Source organism: Leucoraja erinacea, chromosome 27 (assembly GCF_028641065.1).
Source record: "Leucoraja erinacea ecotype New England chromosome 27, Leri_hhj_1, whole genome shotgun sequence".
Taxonomy (NCBI): Eukaryota; Metazoa; Chordata; class Chondrichthyes; order Rajiformes; family Rajidae; genus Leucoraja; species Leucoraja erinaceus.
In genome coordinates this window covers 23,366,826-23,387,646 of record NC_073403.1, presented here as the reverse complement: position 1 = coordinate 23,387,646, position 20,821 = coordinate 23,366,826, and the positions used below count along the sequence as shown (strand labels likewise).

General features: G+C 43.9%; 1 protein-coding gene across 1 annotated transcript in view; it reads left to right on the top strand.

Moving 5' to 3' along the window:
• Nucleotides 1-20,821, top strand: part of asic2 (acid-sensing (proton-gated) ion channel 2) — a 433,817-nt gene that overhangs the window by 357,243 nt on the left and 55,753 nt on the right. Inside the window, exons 5-8 of the mRNA XM_055657297.1 lie at nt 7,202-7,352; nt 10,936-10,992; nt 17,469-17,619; nt 20,024-20,115. Coding sequence (XP_055513272.1) covers nt 7,202-7,352; nt 10,936-10,992; nt 17,469-17,619; nt 20,024-20,115 — 451 coding nt within the window. The remainder of the gene's footprint in view (nt 1-7,201; nt 7,353-10,935; nt 10,993-17,468; nt 17,620-20,023; nt 20,116-20,821) is intronic.

The following is a 20,821-nucleotide window of genomic DNA, read 5'->3' as shown; positions in this document are numbered from 1 at the left end:
ACCCTCTAATAACATTCAATAACATTCAACAGCCGTTCCGACCGGCAGCGGCACAACAGTGGCTCTGCTGCAGTGTGGGGGGTTTGTGCGCGATACTTGGCAGGGGGGAAAGTTCATTTAACAGTCTTATAGCCTGTGGGAAGAAGCTGAGGAGCATCCTGCTGGTTTTGCAGCTGATGCTCCTGTACCTCTTCCCAGATGGGAGGATGGTGAAAAAGTCATGCGATGGGTGGTAAGGGTCTTTGATGATGGAGATGGCTCTGTTGATGCATCTCTTCTTGTATATGTCCAGCAGGAAGGGAAGTGGAGCACCAATAATCCTGCTTACGGTCTTCACTATCCTGTCCAGTTGGTGCCGTTCGTACGCCTTGCAGCTCCCGAACCAGGAAGTGATGCCGTATGTCAGTGTGCTCTCGACAGTCCCCCTGTAAAAAGTCCGTAGGTGTGTAGTGGGGAGGCCTGCTTTCCGTAGTCTTCAGAGGGGGTGAAGTCGCTGCTGGGCTCTCTTGACCAGAGCTGTGGTGTTGGCCGTGGACGTCAGGTCATCAGACAGATGTAGTCCTAAGAACTTCATGCTGCTGACCCTTTCCACATCAGCTCCGTCGATGTGCAGAGGTGCATGGTGATGTTTCCCCGCCCTCCTGAAGTCAACCACCATCTCCTTAGTTTTTCCCACGTTAAGAATGAGGTTGTGGGATTTGCACCAACCTGTGAGCAGCTCCACCTCCATCCTGTACGCCGATTCATCGTTGTCACTGATGAGACCCACTACTGTTGTGTCATCAGCGAACTTGCTGATGAAGTTGTTATTGAGTCTGGCAGTACAGTCGTGTGTCAGCAGACTAAACAGAAGGGGGCTTAGGACACAGCCTTGGGGTGAGCCAGTGCTCACGGCTATGGTTTTTGATGTCCTACTGCCCACCCTGACTGTCTGCTGCCGCTGCGACAGGAAGTTCAGGACCCAGCTACATGTGCCAGCATCAACCCCCAACAGCTCCAACTTCTCCACCAGCTGCTGCGGGATGATTGTGTTGAAAGCGGAGCTGAAGTCTATGAAGAGGATCCTGGCATAGGTGTTTTTCCGATCGAGATGTGACAACACGAGGTTCAGTGTTGTTGAGACTGCGTCCTCTGCGGATCGGTTGGCTCTGTAGGCGAACTGCAGTGGGTCTAGGTCGGCAGGTAGACTGTTTTTGATGTGCTGCATAACTAGTCGCTCAAAACACTTCATTTTTTGTGTATAATTGTGTATAACAACAGAGAAGTTATTAAAATATGAAATATGAGAGGCACAGTCAGAACCTTTTCCCAGGATGGCAAGATCTAATACTAGAGGGTATAGTTTTAAAGTGAGGGGGCAAAGTTTAAAGGAGATATGCAGGGCAATTTTTTTTACACAGAGGTCGGTGAGTGCCTGGAATGCACTGGCAGGAGTGGTGGTTGGGGCTGATACAATAGTGGCATTTAAGAAGCTCGTGGATAGGCACATGGATAAGTAGGGATATGGATTATGTGCAGGTAGATAAGCAATGGTCTTATGGACATTGTGGGCTGAATGGCCTTATCTTGTGCTGTATTGTTCTATGTCCAAAGAAGAATACTAAGGCAAGCAACCAGATAGATTAGCTTGGTTGATTCCATTTCAGAAATAACAGCAGATGAAGTGTAAGCTTCTTCGTGGTAGTTTATTAATGCCCAGCAAGCCTCCAGGATGTTGTAGTATTAACGTTCTGCACAACAGATTCCAATTAGATGATACCAGATTGGCTTGGTGCGTTACAGCAGGAAACCTGAGGCCTGAGCTGCGTTTCGCTGGGGTGGCACTCTCTTCTCCAAATTCAATTATTTGTGCCAAATGCCAGGTTACCTCGCTCTAGCTTATGGTGTCACATCGGTAGAGTTGCTGCCTTATAGTGCTTGCAGCACCTGAGACCCAGGTTCAATCTCGACTACGGGTGCTGTCTGTACGGAGTTCGTACGTTCTCCCCATGACCTGTGTTGGTTTTCTCCGAGATCTTCGGTTTCCTCCCACATTTTGAAGGATGTAGGTTAATTGGCTTGGTAAATGTAAAAATTGTCACTAGTGTGTGTAGGGTAGTGGTAATGTCCAGGGATCGCTGCTGGTCAGCGCGGACCCGATGGGCCGAAGGGCCTGTTTCCGTGCTGTATCTCTGAAACTAAAACTAAAACCTGAGGCTGAAGTGAGCGTGGTCTAAACACTTTGATTGGATTATATGAGGCAGGATAAACTGCTGTGATGAACTTGAAAAAGCTATATGCAAGTACTTCAGTGAAAATGGCCAGGGGAAGTCCAGAAAATCTGCGCCAGACATTGTAATCCTTTTAGTCTGAGCACCATTGCATGTATTTTATACATATCTGGGGGGAAGCGACCACACACGAGAAAGAAGGCAAATAGGATAACATACTCTTTATTAAAATAAAATTGAAACATCTCTCTTTGTTTGGTTGTTTCTTTTATACCTCTGGTTTATTGGTCTGGTCTGCTGAGTCCTTTCATATCGAAGATTAATCTTACGACAGTCAAGTTTTAATCCATTCTAGACACACAGCATTGAGGGTTCCATGGGCCAGAAGTGAATTTCATTGACACCTTCTGGGAGAATCATTGATGCAGAAATTCCAACATTGTTACATGAAGTTTGCATTCAATATAAATGATGCAATAAATTCCATCCTGAGAGAAGTGTCCTTGCCTCTGTTTGAACTGGTGTAGTTATTGCAATGCTTGAGGAGGTGCTGACGGTAATATCTGTTTAAGTGTTGGACTGAGAATTCGATAGCGCAGTGGAGCTCAGCGTATATACTTTTAGTTTAGTTTAGTTTAATAAATATTGTCGTGTGTACCGAGCCACAGTGAAATGCATTTGTCGCGTGCTAATCAGTCAGTGGAAAGACTATACATGATTACAATCGGGTCATCCACAGTGTGCAGAGTGATGATAAAGGGAATAATGTTTAGTGGAAGATAAAGTCCAGTGAAGTCTGAGTAAAGATAGTCCGAGGGTCTCCAATGAGGTAGATAGTAGTTCAAGACCACTCTGTAGTTGTTGTTAGGATGGTTCAGTTGACTGATAACAGCTGTGGAAAAAACTGTCCCTGAATCTGGATGTGTGCGCTTTCACGCTTCTACACACCTTGCCTGATGGGAGATGGAAGAAGAGGGAATGAACGAGGAGAGACTCAGCCTTGATTTTGCTGCTGACCTTGCTGAGGCAGCGTGAAGTGTAAGTGGAGTCAATGGTTGGTTATAAAAATCCAATGATATGTCTGGAAAATATGTGGAAAGAAGCTCCAGAGAGGAATGGCTTAGAGTGGTACAGGCCAATCGCAGGCAGGAGAGACTATTGTAGATGGGGCATTTTGGTCGGTATGGGCAAATTGGGCTGTAAGACCTGCTCCTGTGCTGGAGGACTAAATGATTCTCTATGACTCATGGCTGTTCCTGCTTGTTACAGGAACTCAGACCAAAGGTCTGTATATGACTGCATATTAACGAATAATGTCCAGGATAGTGCAAAGTGACGCATAGTTGCCGTAACTCTTTGGAGTGGAGTACCAGCCTCCATCCCATTCTGTATGGAATCTGGCCTCTACAGATATCAGAACAATGTTGCTGTTGTACTCCTGAATTCAACACCTCTACAGTGATTCCCTGTCCTCTCTCATATTGCCCCTCCTAGCATACGCAGAAGGGAGAGGATGTTGAAAGATTGGTGCACCATCGAGGCTAACCCTGACCTTCCCATCCATGCTGACTTAAACAATCTGCCCAACATGCGCCTGAAGTCCCGCATACCCTTCTGGTCTTCCGTTAAATTCCTGGAAGACTTTGACTCCAAAAATGTGTGGAGCAGAGGCTGGAAAGATGCCAACACCAACAACGGAGAGGTCATCAGAGGCCCCACAGTGAAACCACCGGGTTTTGACCTCCATCGCAGGCAATGGCTAACCTTGAACAGAATCCGCACCCTCCATGCAAGAACAGCCCATCGCCTGCATAAGTGGGGGATGACAGATAGCCTTGCTTGACATCCAGACCAGACCATCCCACCCATTGTGAATGACTGCTCACTGAGGCTTTTCCCTGGGGGCATCAAAGCCATCCACCCAGTAACTGATGCTGTCCTGGCCTGGATGTCTACCCTTGATCTACGACTTTAGGCTGTGCATGCCATATGCAAGAAGAAGACTGCTGAAATTTACAGATTGGTACTCAGCACACAAACTTCTTGATTAGTAAGGGCGTCAAAGGTTATGGGGAGAAGGCAGGAGAATGGGGTTGACAGGGGAAAATAGATCAGTCATGATTGAATGGTGGAGTAGAATCAAGCCCCTGTCCCACTATGCGAGTTTACATAAGAGCTCTCAAACTCGTGGTAAGTTCATCACGAGTATTTTTTTACTCTTGGACACTTTTCAACGTGTTCATGAGTTACCGCGTTTCCTGAGTACCTGCCGTTAGCATTACGAGCCGCTACGAGACAACCACGAGCTCCTACGTACACGCTACGTACCCGCTACGTACATTCTCTGAGTTCAAATCAGGGGAAAACGCGGGAGAACTCTTGAATTACCTCGTACAGTGGGACTGGGCCTTCAGTCAGCTGAATGGTCTGATTTTCCTCCTTTGTCTTATGGCCATCCAAGACCCTGAAAAGTGCAGCTAATACGTCAAGTCCGTTCCACTAAAACGATACTTGGAGCTCCATTTCCCAATATATCTTATCCCCAAACTAATTCAATCCTTTGGAATTACCAAAAAAAACAATGTTTTACAAGGAAAGAATAATCAGGAAAATTCCTCTCCAAACCCTCCAGCAATTAAAACCAATTAAAGGAATCACATCCGCCTTCATTAGTTGTTAATCTATTTATGCCTCATATAATGCAGTCTCTGCTCCAACAAGGGATCAATTTAAAGCATTTTGCTTTGCAAGGTACAGATGAGTGATCCATCTCCCAGAAGTCCAGTTAGTTTGCAAATAAAGGCAGTGCTATTGGTACTTTTCCAGCTGGTAGCCCTGATGCATTTCCCCTCAGCTCACTATACTCACTCTATTCACACAGTTACTAGCTTGATATTTAGCTTTCCTTTGCAGTTCTCCATGAAGTGTATGCTGGTTGGTGATTATCTGGCAGTGTGATTCAAAGCTGGACAGCCCTGGTTTTCTGCATGGTACAGATTCACCAGAGCCTTTCTGGTTGATCCGTTTTGCCAGACCAACAGAGGTCACGGCCTTGGGGGTGGCCAAGGCACAAGCCTGCAAAGTCTGCCGTGGAAGTCGGCTATGGGAACCGATCTGCAGGCTCCAGCTGGGTCAGATTTCCAGAGTCTCAGCCGCAGGTGGCAAATTCGACCCGCCAATCGGCCGGTGAAGTCCTGATGAGGTAGAGATTGGCGGCCACACCTGGCCAAGGCACCATATTTTCTGGGGGGCATCCGGGGAGGATTTTATCCAAAAATAACCGGAAAATTGATGGTGGACTTGTCTTATAATTTGATATGCTATTATATTCATTGGGAACACCGAGCCGATATTTTATATAAGTAACGTTTCACCGTAGAGCCGTAACCTACATTTTCTTACAAAGCATATTTGACCAAAGATTATGTTTGATTTTGTTACATAATGTTTAAGTTTGCAATTTCCAGCAGAGAATTTCATTGTCAAATTTGAGAAAATTATTGATGCAGAAAATTTTTATTTTATAATGTGAAGTTCACATTAAATATGAATAACGTAAAAATCCATCATGAGAGATATTTGGACGTTTTAACTATGATTGTCAGAAGTTTTCATGTATCGGTGAATTGGCATGTCAATTGCGGTAATAAGTGAGCAAAGAAGAATGTCCTGATTTTCCCCTCCTCTCTTCCCGCTTTCCAGCTCCCCCCCCCCCCCCCCCCCCCCCCCACTCCTTCCCCCAGCAATCAACGTGAAGAAGGGTCCTGACTTGATCTGTCACCTATCCATGTTTGCTAGATTTGCTACCTGACCCAGCAGCTGGATTTACTCCAGCATGTTGTGTCTTGTTCTGATTATAAACATGGAAATGCTGGAATTTCTATCCAGTAGTGATTTATACAGATTGCCAGATTGCACAATTCTTGTTCTAATTACATAGACACATAGAAATTGGAGGGCATTCGGCCCTCCAAGCCAGCACCACAATTCATTATGATCTTCTTCTTCAGAGCTGAACACACTTCTCAACATTTGCAAACAATGGTGTCTGTCCTGTCGCTTCTTATGCTTCTTGTGCGTGGTGGTGGAACGTTTGGTTGAAACAGGACCGCGATGTGATCGCTCTTTCCTTGACCCCAATTCAATATGATCATGGCTGATCATCCAAAATCAGTTCCCCGTTCCGGTTTCTCCCCATATCCCATGATTCCGTTAGCCCTAAGACCTATATCTAACTCTCTCAACAATACAACAATTTTTTGTTAAAAATTAAAGACGTAAAGCTGTGAAGTTAAACAATATAAAATATTTGGTCATGTACATGAATAGGAAAAGTCAAGATTGATATGAGGTTGGACTCAGCATACTCTGAGTGCTTTTTTTTACTGATACAGTGTGGGAACGTGCCCTTCATCCCACAGAGACCACGCCGACCAGCGATCACCCGTACACTAACTCTACCCAACGCACTGGGGCAATTTAAAGTAGCCAACTAACCTACAAACCTGCACATCTTTGGAATGTAGGAGGAATCCGGAGCAAACCCATTGGGAAAACATACAGACTACGTACAGACAGCACCCATAGTCGGGACCGAACCCAGGTCTCTGGTGTTGTAAGGCAGCAACTCTACCGCTGCGCCACTGTGCCGCCCCTCCTGAATAAGCTAACCCTTTCTCTGAGACTGTGGCCCTGGTTTAAAACGCCTCCATCAGGGGAAGCCTAACCTCCCTGGAGCCTGAAAAGAACTGTTGTCATGTTAGCATTTAATTTCATCTGCTACATTTCAATGGTTCAATGGTGCAAACCTTACTTTAAGCATCCTCTCTCCAAGTAAACCAAAATTTACAACCTTGTTGAATTTTATAGTAAATAAACGGGATCGAAAGTGGAGCTGTGCATAAACTGTCCGTGTTGAATATAGTATTATTGAAATGCCTCGCATTGAAGTTTAATGCGCTATTTGATGTGTGCATTGTTGCTGCTTTCAGCTGATATACCTGCCGCCGCCCTGGGGAGACTGCCAATCTGCAGCTGTCAACACAGACTTCTTCTCCAGCTACAGTATCACGGCCTGCAGGATCGACTGTGAAACCAGGTACCTGGTGGAGAACTGCAACTGTCGGATGGTACACATGCCGGGTGAGTATGTAACCTTCTGCAGTACTGATATCTGTGGGCAAGGTGGAGAGGATTTGCAACGATTGCTTCCATTAGGGCAGCTTTTTTCGAGTTTGGAGGTACAGCCTGGATGCAGGCCCTTTGGCCCACCGAGTCCACGCCGACCATCGATCACCCGTTCACACTAGTTCTATGTTATCCCACTTTCTCATCCACTCCCTACACACCAGGGGAAATTCTACAGAGGCCAATTAACCTACAAACCCGTCTTTGGATTGTGGGAGGAAACCGGATCCCCCGGAGGAAACCCACCCGGTTACAGGGAGAATGCATGGACTCCATAGTGACAGTGGACTCTGGTCTCTGGTGTGTGAGGCAGCAAATCTACCGCTGTGAAACTATGCCGCTCTTTTTTTAAAATCATTCTGTATGCCTCTGACAGGTCCCCATTCAGCCTCTTCTATGCAAGGAAAACAAAGGCAACATACCAGCCTCTCCTCATAATTGAAACGCTCCATCCCCATGTAACATCCGCTCCCACTTCTCCAATCACACCAATCACATCCCACAGCCTGTCAACCAGAAGTTGTCCAGCTGTGGCCAAACCAATGTTTTATAAAGTTGTGTCATAATCTCCCTGATGTATGACCCACTAGTGAAGGAAAATATTCCACATGTCTGCGTAGTCACCTTTACGATCTGCACTGCTACTTGCAGAGATTCTTGGATTTGACTTAACACACCCAAAGACTCAGTAACTCATTCAGCGAGTGAAGAGGATAAAGATGCACGTCGCTGTTTCAGGTCCAGACCCTGCATCAGGACCTTGAGATTTGTTATCAAAACTGCTAAAGAGCTTGCCTTTTCTTCAGTTCTCTATTGCACCCACCTGCTGCCTTCTTATTCTTTTTACTATCTTTCGACATCCAGGCTTCCTGGCACTTGCTGTGCAGACCGTTCATCTTTACTGGAACATGGTGACCCTGAACTCTCATTATATCACCTCTGTATGTCGTCATTTGTCCGATGTTGAGCTACCTGCGAATAGCTGCTTCCAGTCTTTTGCTGCTGGGTTTTGTCGTAAGACATTGACCTTGATCTTCCCACAGTTTAGTAGCTTCTGTTTCAACCCATCCTTATTCCTCTCCGTAATTACATAGCAACTCTCCCACTAACACGTCAATCACTTGCCTGGGCTGTATTCCCCAAGAGTAGGTCCAGCACTGGCCATTCTCTCGTCAGGCCATCTACTTATGACTCAAAAAGCTCTCGATGCAATTCCAGAATTCCACCCCTCTACGCCTTTATCTTTAATGTCCTCAGCTTTTCTTGCTGCTGAACCGGCCCTGCTGAGTGTCCACGCCCCCCCCACCCCTATGAACGGTATTCACGCACATCGACCCGGCACATACATATTTGCACTTTAGACTGTTTTACTGTTTTAAAAAATATATAAATCATGTTTCTCGGGGTATCTAAATTGTATTAGTTGTTCAAGTTATGCCTATCGGATGGAAGCCGTATACCAAATCTCGTTGCACCATGTGCAATGACAAAAAAAGATATTATTATTATTATTATTATTATTATTATTATTATTACAAGTCTATTGTTTGGTACTGAACAAGTTCAATGGTGTCCATGTCATAAAACAAAAGGCTGCAGGTTCTCACTAGGTCAAGCTGTATCTGTGGAGGGAAAGGAAAGGCGATGTTTTAGGTCGTTCCCCTTCTTCAGACTGATGGAGTAAAGGGCCTGTCCCACTTGGGCATCATTTGTGCGTCACAAAGATTTTGTACATCCCAAAATCCTGGGGCGCCGGGCGTGACCGCACGTCACCGCGCACCATGCGCAGGTCGTGCATCGTGACGTGTAAATGATGTCGCGTAAATGACGCGCAAATGACGCCCATGTGGGACAGGCCCTTAAGAGGGAAAAGCTGGCAAAGAGAGGTGGGAATGGGGCAAAGTCTAGTAAGTGATAGGTGGAGACAGTCAGAGGAGGGAGGCGATTCGCACATGAGTGAAGGAAGTGACAAAGGCTAGAAGCGAAAAGGAGACAAAAGGATGGCAGATAAGGAAAGAAGAGGAGGAATGAATTGTAAAGCTGGAGAGAGGGATACGGGTAGAAGGGGGCAGGGGAGAGGGGAAAGAGGGAGGATAAAGGAGAAATCTGGGACTCAGGATGGGAGAAGAGTGTCCGGAAGAGGAGAAGCCACCTGTATCCATTGCACCTGAGATAGAGAGTTATAACAGTTCATAATCCGCTGAATGAAGAAGTCCCTCTTCATCTCAATCTTAAATGCCTAATCTTAGTCCGAGCTCTCTGAGAATTTTAAAGTTTCAATACGGTTACCTGTCACTCTTCTAAACACTCCTGACTACAGACCTGTAATACTTCAATCCATTGAAGACTGCTCCCTTGTCCCAAAAATCCATTAGTAAATATGTAGGACTGGACTATAGAATCTGGTTTACACCAGAGATAGACACAAAATGCTGGAGTAACTCAGCGGGTCAGGCAACATCTCTGGAGAAAAGGAATATGTGATGTTTCAGGTCGAGACGCTTCATCAGACTCAACTGGATCTAGGTCACCAGAATGATGAAGGGTCTCGACCCGAAACGTCACCTATTCCTTTTCTCCAGAGATGCTGCCTGACCCGCTGAGTTACACCAGCATTATGTGTCTATAATCCATTAGGAAAGTTTGCATTTTACTGCCTCCAAGATCTTTTGTGTGCAAGATTGGTCCTTTATGGGCCTAAAATTTCTGGCCGTCAATTGAGTTCATTCCTAATATATGCTTAGATTAATTGAGACTGGATCCTCTAATATTCCTGGAGCTCAAAGAATTCTGACTATGTAGTTTACAGTGTGTGGTTTGTAAGTGTCCACCAAGCTTCACTGCGAGTTAAACCCAAACGAACAGTCAAAATGCTGATGGCAAGTACTAGCAACAGAGCAGGAAAAGGCGTGAAGCCAAGCCTTACTGTATAATTTAAGAGAAAAATTGATACATTTTGAAATATTGCAGTGCAGAACTACAAGGAGAACAGAGTTAGAGGATTAGTTTTGGATTAATCTAACAGACTGTCAGAACAGACATGATCATTGGACACCATGCTTTGGAATTTCTTTTAGTTTTAGAGATACAGTGTGTAAACTACTCCCTTCGGCCCATTGAGCCCACACCGACCATCGATCACCTGCTCACTAGTTCTATGTTATCCCACTTTCACACCCTACACATTAGGGGCAATTTACGAAAGCCAATTAATCTACAAACCTGTACATCTTTAGAATGTGGGAGGAAACTGGAGCACCCGGGGTAAAACCCCAAGCGATCACAGGGAAAACATACAAACCCCACACAGACATCAACCATAGTCAGGATTGAGTCCGGGTCTCTGGCGCTGTCAGGCAGCAGCTCTGCCACTGCACCATTTTGATTCAAGTTACTTGTTTGTTCTCAAAAAAAATTGTGCTGAGAATATTGTTGCTTTATATTACCTCTGTTTCTAAACTGACCAGTGCTGGACAGTACAGTGTTGGGGATTTCTGACGAAGACTCACTGATGTCTTTCCACTGATCTACATTGCAGGTGATGCCCACTATTGCACCCCAGAGCAATACAAGGAGTGTGTGGAGCCTACCTTGGGTGAGTTAGTTCTGTCAGTATGCTGGACTAAAAAAAATGTATTCTCTACCGTCATATGTTACTGGATGTAAAGTTTATGTAATGTGTTCACTGCGTGGTGGCGGCACGGTGGCGCATCGGTAGAGTTGCTGCCTTACAGTGAATGCAGCGCCGGAGACTCGGGTTCGATCCCAACTACGGTTGCTGTCTGTACGGAATTCGTACGTTCTCCCCGTGACCTGCGTGGGTTTTCTCCGAGATCTTTGTTTTCCTCCCACACTCCAAAGACATACAGGTATGTAGGTTAATTGGCTTGGTAAATGTAAACAATTTCCCTAGTGTGTGTAGGATAGAGTTAATAGTCAAGTCAAGTTTATTCGTCACATACACATACGAGATGTGCAGTGAAATGAAAAGTGGCAATGCTTGCGGATTGTGCAAAAAGACAAACAAACAACCAAACAAACTACAAACAGAATGGAACAGAATCACATATTCTTTTTCATATTAAATATCGTGGGCGGAAGGAAAAAGGGGTGAAAACAGCAATTTAAAAAGAAAAAAGCACTAGAGTGGTACAGTAAAGTTAGTCCCTGGTGAATATGTGGGGATCGCTGGTCGGTGTGGACTCGGTGGGCCAAAGGGCCTGTTTCCACACTGTATTTCTAAACTATACTTGCATAGACCTATACAAATACCACAGGCATTCCAATGCCGCATTCAATGGCTGATGTTTAATAGCTTTACTTAATGGTATTAACACCAAAACAGTACGTTTATTATCCAAGTTTAATACATCTCTATTGCATTTTATTTTCTAAAATTAAATTTCCTCATGCTAAAACACAGCTTGTCTTATAAAATTGATTGATTGAAAGATACAGTATTGGAAGCAGGCCCTTCGGCCCACCGGGTCCATGCCAACCATCGCTCACCCATTCTCACTGGTTCCATGCTATCCTACTATCACATTGTAAATAGCAGAAAAGAGGATTTGTTCAATGAGTTATAACATTATTTTCAATTTTAGTTAAGTACAGTTGAGTTTAGTTTCGAGGTACAGAGTCCAGGCCGACCATCGATCAACGGTTCACACAAGTTCTATGTTATCCCTCACGTGGTCACAGGGAGAACTAGCAAAATCTGCACCGACAGCACCCGAGGTCAGGATTGAACCCGGGTCTGTGACACTGTGAGGCAGCAGCTCTACCAGCTGCACCAACGTGTTGCCCTGTTCCCTAGTTCTATGTTATCCCACTTTCACAATGTAATCTCACTTTCGTATCAACTCCCTGCAAACTATGGGCAATTTACAGAGGCCAATTAACCTACAAACACACACAGTATTTGGGCATGTGTTGGTATTACCCGCTGAAGTACACTTATGACTTTTGTTGGATTCATTTACCAGTGTAGGCCCTTACCATGCTTTGCCAACCACAGCTATAAAATGGCAATAAAACTAGACACATTTTACAGGTACACTTACATAAAGATCTTGTGTTGACACAAATGCCTTGCAGTGTTAAATATATTATTCTTTTCTTCCAGGTTTAATGAAATCAAGGTTTTTATTTTATTGTTCTGGGTGTGAAAACATCCTGAGATTAATGTATGACCACTCCCAGATTGAATCGAATGCTAGATTCACAAGACATCATCTAAAAAGAATGACCTTATTTAGATGCTTTCTTCCTCTACTGCTAGAAAAGCTGGCACCGTCTAAATTAGCTGAAGCCTTTGTTGTGAAGTGCTCCCTCACCCGTGAAGAACATGGTGGATAAAAACAAAAGTTGCCTTTCAGGTGCACACAGAACTCAGTGAACAGGCTACCCTTCTGTTTCAAAGAGAAAGTCCATGGCAAATTATTTAGAGAAAGATATTTTACTTTTGACTTTGGAAAAGTTGGTCACACACAATTGAGTTTGCTGTGTTGAGATGAGCCTGTCTCTGAAGTAGTCCATCAGACTCAAGATTGCTTTTACTGCATGACTTGGAAACCTGAAATAGCAGCGAACTGCAAAGTTCTTTACGAATTATGACCGTCTGGGATGCGCTATGTTTCAATTCAATTTCTGCGTTTCATTTGCTTCTATTCACTGTCATTGTGTGGTCTAAGTGTTGGTAGCTTCGTAATTGATTCTGATTCAGGATAGACAGGAAGCCAACTGGGGAAACTTTTTATAAATGGTCTGTCAAGAGTTTATAGACAACTTGATCTTGCTTTCCTATTTAATCCGAGGGAATTGCGATGATATTTTAAAATAGTGCATTGAATTTGGATGAAAGATATTACAGCTGGCCATCTATAGGGCCATTGAATGCTCATATGTCTTGCATTAGATGCTCGAGAGGCAGGTGGGGATTCTACACTGCTGCAAATTGAAGTGATAGATCATCAGAAATGATTCCCAGCTCTTACCTTTCATTGGGGTGAGCTTTGTTTCATGGATTTTCATCCACCGTTCATCGTGAAGGGAAGGAACAAAGGAGGGCCCTGCGTGGGGGGACCTCAGTGAGGGGGAAGGGAGGGGGAAGTGACTCAGGTAATTTTGCAGAAACAATTTAAACCCCAAATGGTGCTCAGCAGCAAAAGCAAAGATTGGTGAACACGTGACTCACTGTTTAATTAACTTTGTGTCTTCTCCAGCTGGCAGAGCCATTCTATGAATGCAGCCTGCTGCCTGAGCTGCGACAGCACCCCTACACTGCATGCACCATATCAAAGGTTGCATTTGCGACTGCACTGACCAAATCAATATCCGCCAGTGGATGGGTGGTCAACAATCTTGCAATGGAATTTCTGCCTTTTGTTTGAAGTGCTCTCCAACAACAGTGTCACTCGTTGTACTTCTGACTTCCCGCAATCACATCTTTCTTTCTTCACCATGACCACACTCTTTCATAAGGTCATGTGATAGGAGCAGAATTAGGCCATTCGGCCCATCAAGTCTACTCCACCATTCAATCATGGCTGACCTAATCTCTCTCTCTCCTAACCCCACTCCACTGCCTTCTCCCCATAACCCCTGACACCAGTATTAATAAAGAATCTCTCAATCGCTTTAGAAATATCCATTGACTTGGCTTCCACAGCCTTCTGTTGCAAATAATTCCACAGATCCACAGATTCACTACCCTCTGACTAAAGAAATTCCTCCTCATCTCCTTTGTAAAAGTATGTCCTTTTATTTTGAGGCTATGGCCTGTGGTCCTAGACTCTCCCACTAGTGGAAACATCCTCTCCACATTCACTCTATCCAGGCCTTTCACTATTCGGTAAGTTTCAATGAGGTGCCCTTTCATCCTTCTAAACTCCAGCAAGTACAGGCCCAGTGCCATCAAATGCTTCTTGGAACAATGTGCAATGGAGCTAGCTATTTTAGATTTGGTTATGAGTGGTGAAAAAGGATTTAATAAGAGATCTTCTGGTTAAACATCTGCAAGGATATAGTGACCACAAAATGAAAAAATTCCAGATGCACTTTGAGGGTGAACACCACAGTACTAAAACCACTGTCTTCAACTTAAATAATGCTAATTATAATGGTATGAAGATGACGCTGTCAAAGGTGGACTTGGAAAATAAACTGAGAGACACATCAGTAGATGGAACAGCGGCAGATGTTAAAACAGCTGGTCCAATATTCTCAACGGAAATTTATTTAAATTAGAAAAAGGGATTCCATGTGAAAAAGGCACGGTCTGTGACTAACATAGGAGGTCAAGGACAATGTTAAATTGAAAAGTAAGGAATTCAAAGTGCTCCGACTGGTGGAAAGCCAGAGGATTAGGAACAAACTGGGTTCCAGCAGCAAAAGATTAAAAAGAACCTAAGTTCCAGAACCTGGGGCCACAGTTTAAGAATAAGGGGTAAGCCATTTAGAACTGAGACAAGGAAACACTTTTTCTCACAGAGAGTTGTGAGTGTGTGGAATTCTTTGCCTCAGAGAGTGGTGGAGGCAGGTTCTCTGGATGCTTTCAAGAGAGAGCTGGATAGGGCTCTTAAAGTAGTCAGGGGATATGAGGAAAAGGCATGAACGGGGTACTGTTTTGGAATGATCAGCCATGATCACATTGAATGGCCGAGCTAGCTCGAAGGGCCGAAAGGCCTACTCCTGCACCTATTGTCTATTGTCTATTAAGATGCGGAAAAAAATGTTTTTTGAGAGAAAATTTGGGCATAATATTAAAACAAACAGTCGGAGTTCCTACAGACGTATGAATAATGGGAAGGTGACCAAGGTAGGTTGACACTTCTCGAGAATGAGGCTGGTGAATTAATAATAGGAAACGGAGAGATAGCAGATATGTTAAATCAGTATTTTGCATCATTCTTCACTGGAAGGCACTGAAAGTGAGATAACAGCTGGGCTAATTTCAAGTAACATGACGTAAAAATACCGATCATAAGACACTATATGTCATAGGCAAGCACATCAGAGGGACCCGAAGGCCTGTACCCAAGGATTTCAAAGGAAGTCGTGGCAGACTAGGTGGGCCCATGGGTTGAACCTTTTCATCCTCGCTGAGTTACAGAAGGTACTAAAAGATTGGAGAACAGTCATTGTGATTCACTTGTTCATGAAGGGAAGAAGTCAGTAAGTGGGCGAGTCAGTAATCAAAGAGGAAATAATTAATCACTCAGAGAAGCTGATTATAATCAACCTAGACAACATGGTTTATGAAAGGTGAATTATATTTGCATTAATTATTTGTGAATGCGGGAATTGGTAGAGGGGAGCCTGTAGATGTGGTGTATATAGATATCTAAAAGGCATTTGACACAGTACCACATAAGAGGCTGAACCCAAGGTATTGGAGGAAATGTCACATAGAAATGGTACCTGGATTGTCTCATAGAAAACACATAGAAAACACAGTTACAATAAATGGATGCTTTTCAGGCTGGAGCGATGTTACATTAGGAGTAGACCAGGGTCAGTTCCATGTCCATTGTTTAGGGTATTCACATTAATGGCACTGAGGAAACAAAATTGAAGGTTTCCAGATTTATTGATGGTGCAAAAAGAGGTGGAAGGGCAAGCTGTGATAAGGATATTGTCGTTCAGCTTTAGCATATGAGTGAATGAATGCATTTGAATGGAAACCATTGCAAATGGAGTTTAATTTAGAGAGCAGTGAGGTTATGAACTCCATGAAGGAATTAAAGGGTGCATTATTATTGTTAAGCTACAAATGAGTGAAGTTCAGACAGATCTAGAACAAATGAATCACAAAATGTTAGCAGTGTGTTCCAACAAGTGGTTATGAAGGCAAGTGTCATGTGGCCTTAATTGTGAAGGGGTTTGGGTTTAAGAATAGGGAGGTTGTGTTTCGGTTGTATAAGGTGCTGGTGACGCCACACCTGGAATACTGCACAGTTTTGGTCTCCTTATGGAGTGGCAGTGGACGCAGCCCAAAGGAGATTCACCAGGTTAATTCCTAATATGAAAGGATTGTCCTCCCAAGAGAGGCTAAACAGTTTGGGTCTGTATTCCTTGGGTATCAGAAGAATTGGAAGAATGAGAAATGACCTTATTCAATCATATCAGGGGCCTGACAAGGTGAAGGTTGAGATATTTCCTTGGGAAGGAGAATCATGAACAAGGGGTTGTAAGGGGCTGCTCATTTAAAATGGAGGTGCGTAGAAATGTCTTCTCTCAGGGAGCTGTGAATCTCTGGAATTTTCCTCCCTTGAGGGTGATGGTAACCAGATTATGAAATAGATTTAAGATGGAGGTAGATCAATATTGGAAAGATCAAGGAGTTAAGGATTATGGAGAAGTGGCTGAGAAGAGGAGTTGAGGCCAGCATGGATCATTCATGTTGAATAGTCAAGGGTGCAGGCTTGAGAGGACTTGTGGCCCCATCTTTTTCCTTCTTCTATGTGTTCTTGTCTTTAGGTGTTCCAAAGTTGTCTGCTGATAGACTGACAATGCTGCAAGTACTGTGGATGATCACAGGGCAGTGAAAGTTTAGTTTGGTTTAGAGATACAGCGCGGTAACCAGCCTTTCGGCCCACTGAGTCCACACTGACCTTCGATCCCTGCACATTAACACTATCCTACACACTTTTATATTTACACTTATACCAAGCCAATTAACCTACGAACCTGGACGTCTTTGGAGTGTGAGAGGAAACCGAAGATTTGTGAGAAAACCCATGTGGTCATGGGGAGAATGAACATACTCCGTATAAACAACACCCAGAGTCGAGATCGAACCCAGGTCTCTGGCTCTGCGAGTGCTGTAAGGCAGCAACTCTACTGCTGCATCACAAAGTATGGGGGAAGTAGAAGGGGTCACAGCTGAATAGTAGAATAGAAAGTGTATAATTCTCCAGTGCTGAAAAGGTCTTAAGGGGCACAGAATGTACAGAAAAGACTAATGTATAGAAATGCAAACAGCAAAGTGTGGATGTGCATACGAATAGGAATCAGGAAAGGAGCTGCTGGCGTGAGAGCTAACTCTGTGTTTTATTTTCCCCTTTACAGCAATGTTGGCAGAGACCAACAATAACTGTCTTTGCAAAACGCCGTGCTATCTAACTCGATACAACAAGGAGCTGTCCATGGTGAAGATTCCCAGTCGAACCTCTGCAAAATATCTTGAAAAGAAATTTAACAAGACAGAAAAATACATCTCGTAAGTGCATATTGAGTGTTGCAATTATTATCTCAGCGGGATTCTGAGAGCACATATAAGGTGCAATCATGTTTAAGCTATTAATCGGGATTTCCAATATCCATCAACTCTCCAACCAACTAGTGTGGGAAGGAGCTGCAGATACTGGTTTACACTGAAGATAAACACAAATTGCTGGAGTAACTCATGCTTGTCAGGGTGCATCACTGGGAAAAAGGAATAGGTGACGTTTCGGGTCATAGGTTCATAATTGATAGGATTAGAATTAGGCCGTTCAGCCCATCAAGTCTACTGAGTAACTCGGCGGGCCAGGCAGCTTCCTGGAGAACATAGATAGGAGATTTTTCAGGTTATGGAAGAGAAGGGTCCCGATCCAAAACGTCACCTATCCATGTTCTCCAGGAATACTACCTGACCCGTTGAGTTACCCCAGCATTTTGTGTCGTTCCCATCAAAGCGATGCTTTATTCATTGAAACTATTTTAATTTATTTGGAACTGGTTGCTGATCTATTAATAGGATATCAGTATTTTCATTTTATTTATTTCTCATCTCTTTTTTCTGCTCAGTGAATCAGTTGTTAACATTGTCATTCTATCAAGCTCAACAATTAGAAAATTAGATAATTATTGCATAGTTTCAAACATTTCATACAGCTAATTTCTTCTTCGTTCTTCATTCACAGCACGGCTTCATTCTGATTTTAATTTCTTTCATCTGGCTAACGTGTCTGAAAAATGACAGCAAAGAAATCGCTGATAACTTAGTCCAGTCCACAGTTCCCGTAGCTGCCTGATCTTTACTGCCTGGAGTGAACCTAATTAGGGTGGCACAGTGGTGCAGCCCCACAGACCCAGGTTCGATACTGACCTCGGGTTCTGTCTGTGTCGAATTTCCACATTCTCGCTGTGTGACCATGTGGGTTTCCTCCGGGTGCTCCGGTTTCCACCCACATCCCAAAGACGTGCAGGTTGTAGGTTAATTGCCATCTGTAAATTGCCCCGTAGTTTGCATGGAATGGGATGACATTGAGCTAGTGTGAATGGGTGATGAATGGTCAGAGGGGACACGGTGAGTCGAAGGGCCTGCTTCCATGCTGTATCTCTAAACTGGAAAAAACTAATGCCAACAATTGGGTCTGTAACAAACAGTTCTGGTCTGGTTGGCAAAACTCTGCATAGCACAATTCTTCTCACCCTAAGAGATCTCTACTACCCACAAACATTTACAAGTGATTAAAAATATATCTTAGTATTAGAAATTCCCCAAATTCCTTGGACAGTCACAACATGTTGGAGTAAGTCAGGGGGTCAGGCATCATCTACGGAGAAGAAGGAATAGCTTTTCTTCCCTGCATCCTATATTCCCCATTGAACTGCATGGATTTGTTCTCCAGAGATGCTGCATGACCCGTTGAGTTACTCCAATACTTTGTATCTTTCTTTCGTAAACCAGCATCTGCACTTCCTTATATCTAAAAAGACACTTCAAATGTCTTGGATTATTAAACTTAGACCCTATAATATTCTGTTTAGCATTGAGTATGTGATGCAAATTGATTGTGTGCTGTATCATAAATATCTAGAACATACATGAACATACGTCAAAATTACAATTGTTGGAAATCTGAAATAAAAACAAAAAATTCTGGAAAATCGGCATTTGTGGAAAGGGAAACAGTTAACGGTTCGGGTCTGAGATCTTCTGTCAGAACAGGGAAAGACAGAAACAGGAGAAAGTAGTATCTCTCTAATCTTGGTACAGTTCGGCACAAGGACAAATCACTTTATTTTCAAGCATGGACCTTCTGCACGTTCACACCAACAAATTAATTTGCACAATGTGTACACATAGACAGCCGAGTTTGTACATTAACATATACTGCCCTCTACCCGCACTCTAAAGGCGTACAGGTTTGTAGGTTAATTGGCTTCAATAAAAGGGAGGCACAAACAGAAACGTAAAGCACCAGGGACCCGGGTTCGATCCTGACTGCGGGTGCTGCCTGTACGGAGTTTTACGTTCCCCCTCTGACCACGTGGCTTTTCCCCGGGTGCTCCTGTTTCCTCCCACCTCCCAAAGACGTGCGGATTTGTAGGTTAATTGGCCTCTGTAAACTGCCCCTGGTGTGCATGGAGTGCATGTGAAAGTGGAATAATGTAGAACTAGTTGGAATGGGTCATTCGCGGACATGGTGGGCCGAAGGGCCTGTTTCCACGCTCTATCTCTAAACTAAACAATAAAATTGGAAAAGTGCCCTAGTGTGTTGGATAGTATTATTAATGTACGGGGTGATCGCTGGTTGGCGTGAACTCCGTGGGCTTCAGAGCCTGTGTCCACACTGTATCTCTAAAGTCTAAAGCCCTTTTCCAACAATTGGTTCATTTGCTTTTTTTTGTTGCAGGGAGAATATTTTAGTGTTGGACGTTTTCTTCGAAGCCCTGAACTATGAAACTATTGAACAGAAGAGAGCGTATGAGGTTGCAGGCTTACTCGGTGAGTGGTTGCATTTAATGGGCTGCTCTAGCTGAACATCCTAGAGATGCTGTGTTATTCGGGATATTAATGGGCCTGTCCCACTGTACGAGGTAATTCAAGAGTTCTCCCGAGTTTTTCCCTGATTCAAACTCGGAGAATTATGGTAATAGCTGCTGTAGGTACTCGAGGCTTTCGTGGATATTTATCAACATGTTGAAAAGACTTCACGAGATTACCGCGTTTCCTGAGTACCTGCCGTTAGCATTACGAGCTGCTAAGAGACTTCCTGGGCTCCGACGTACCCGCTACATACATTTTACATACTTACCAGGAGTTTGAGGTTTTTTTTAAACTCGGGAGAGGTCTTGAATTATCTCGTACAGTGGGACAGGCCCTTAAAGGATGAGATAAATTACTGGACATCTGAGGAACTAAGGGGTAATGAGAATCAGACAGGAAGGCAGGGTTGAGACCAAGGATCTTATTGCTTGACAGTGCAGATCTGCAGCACCAACTTGCCTTTTCTTGCTGCTGTTTATGTTCCAATTAGCCCAAACTTAGAAGGTGCAAGTGGCCATTCACAGCTGCCAGGTGCGATCCTCGAAATCTTTAGCAACTATAAATATCGCCCTTTCACAGAATGCAGTTCATTCCCTGCAGCGTTAGAATAGTTTCTAGTCTGGTAAACTGAAGTAGTCTAGCCTGGTCTACTGAAAACCAAGTA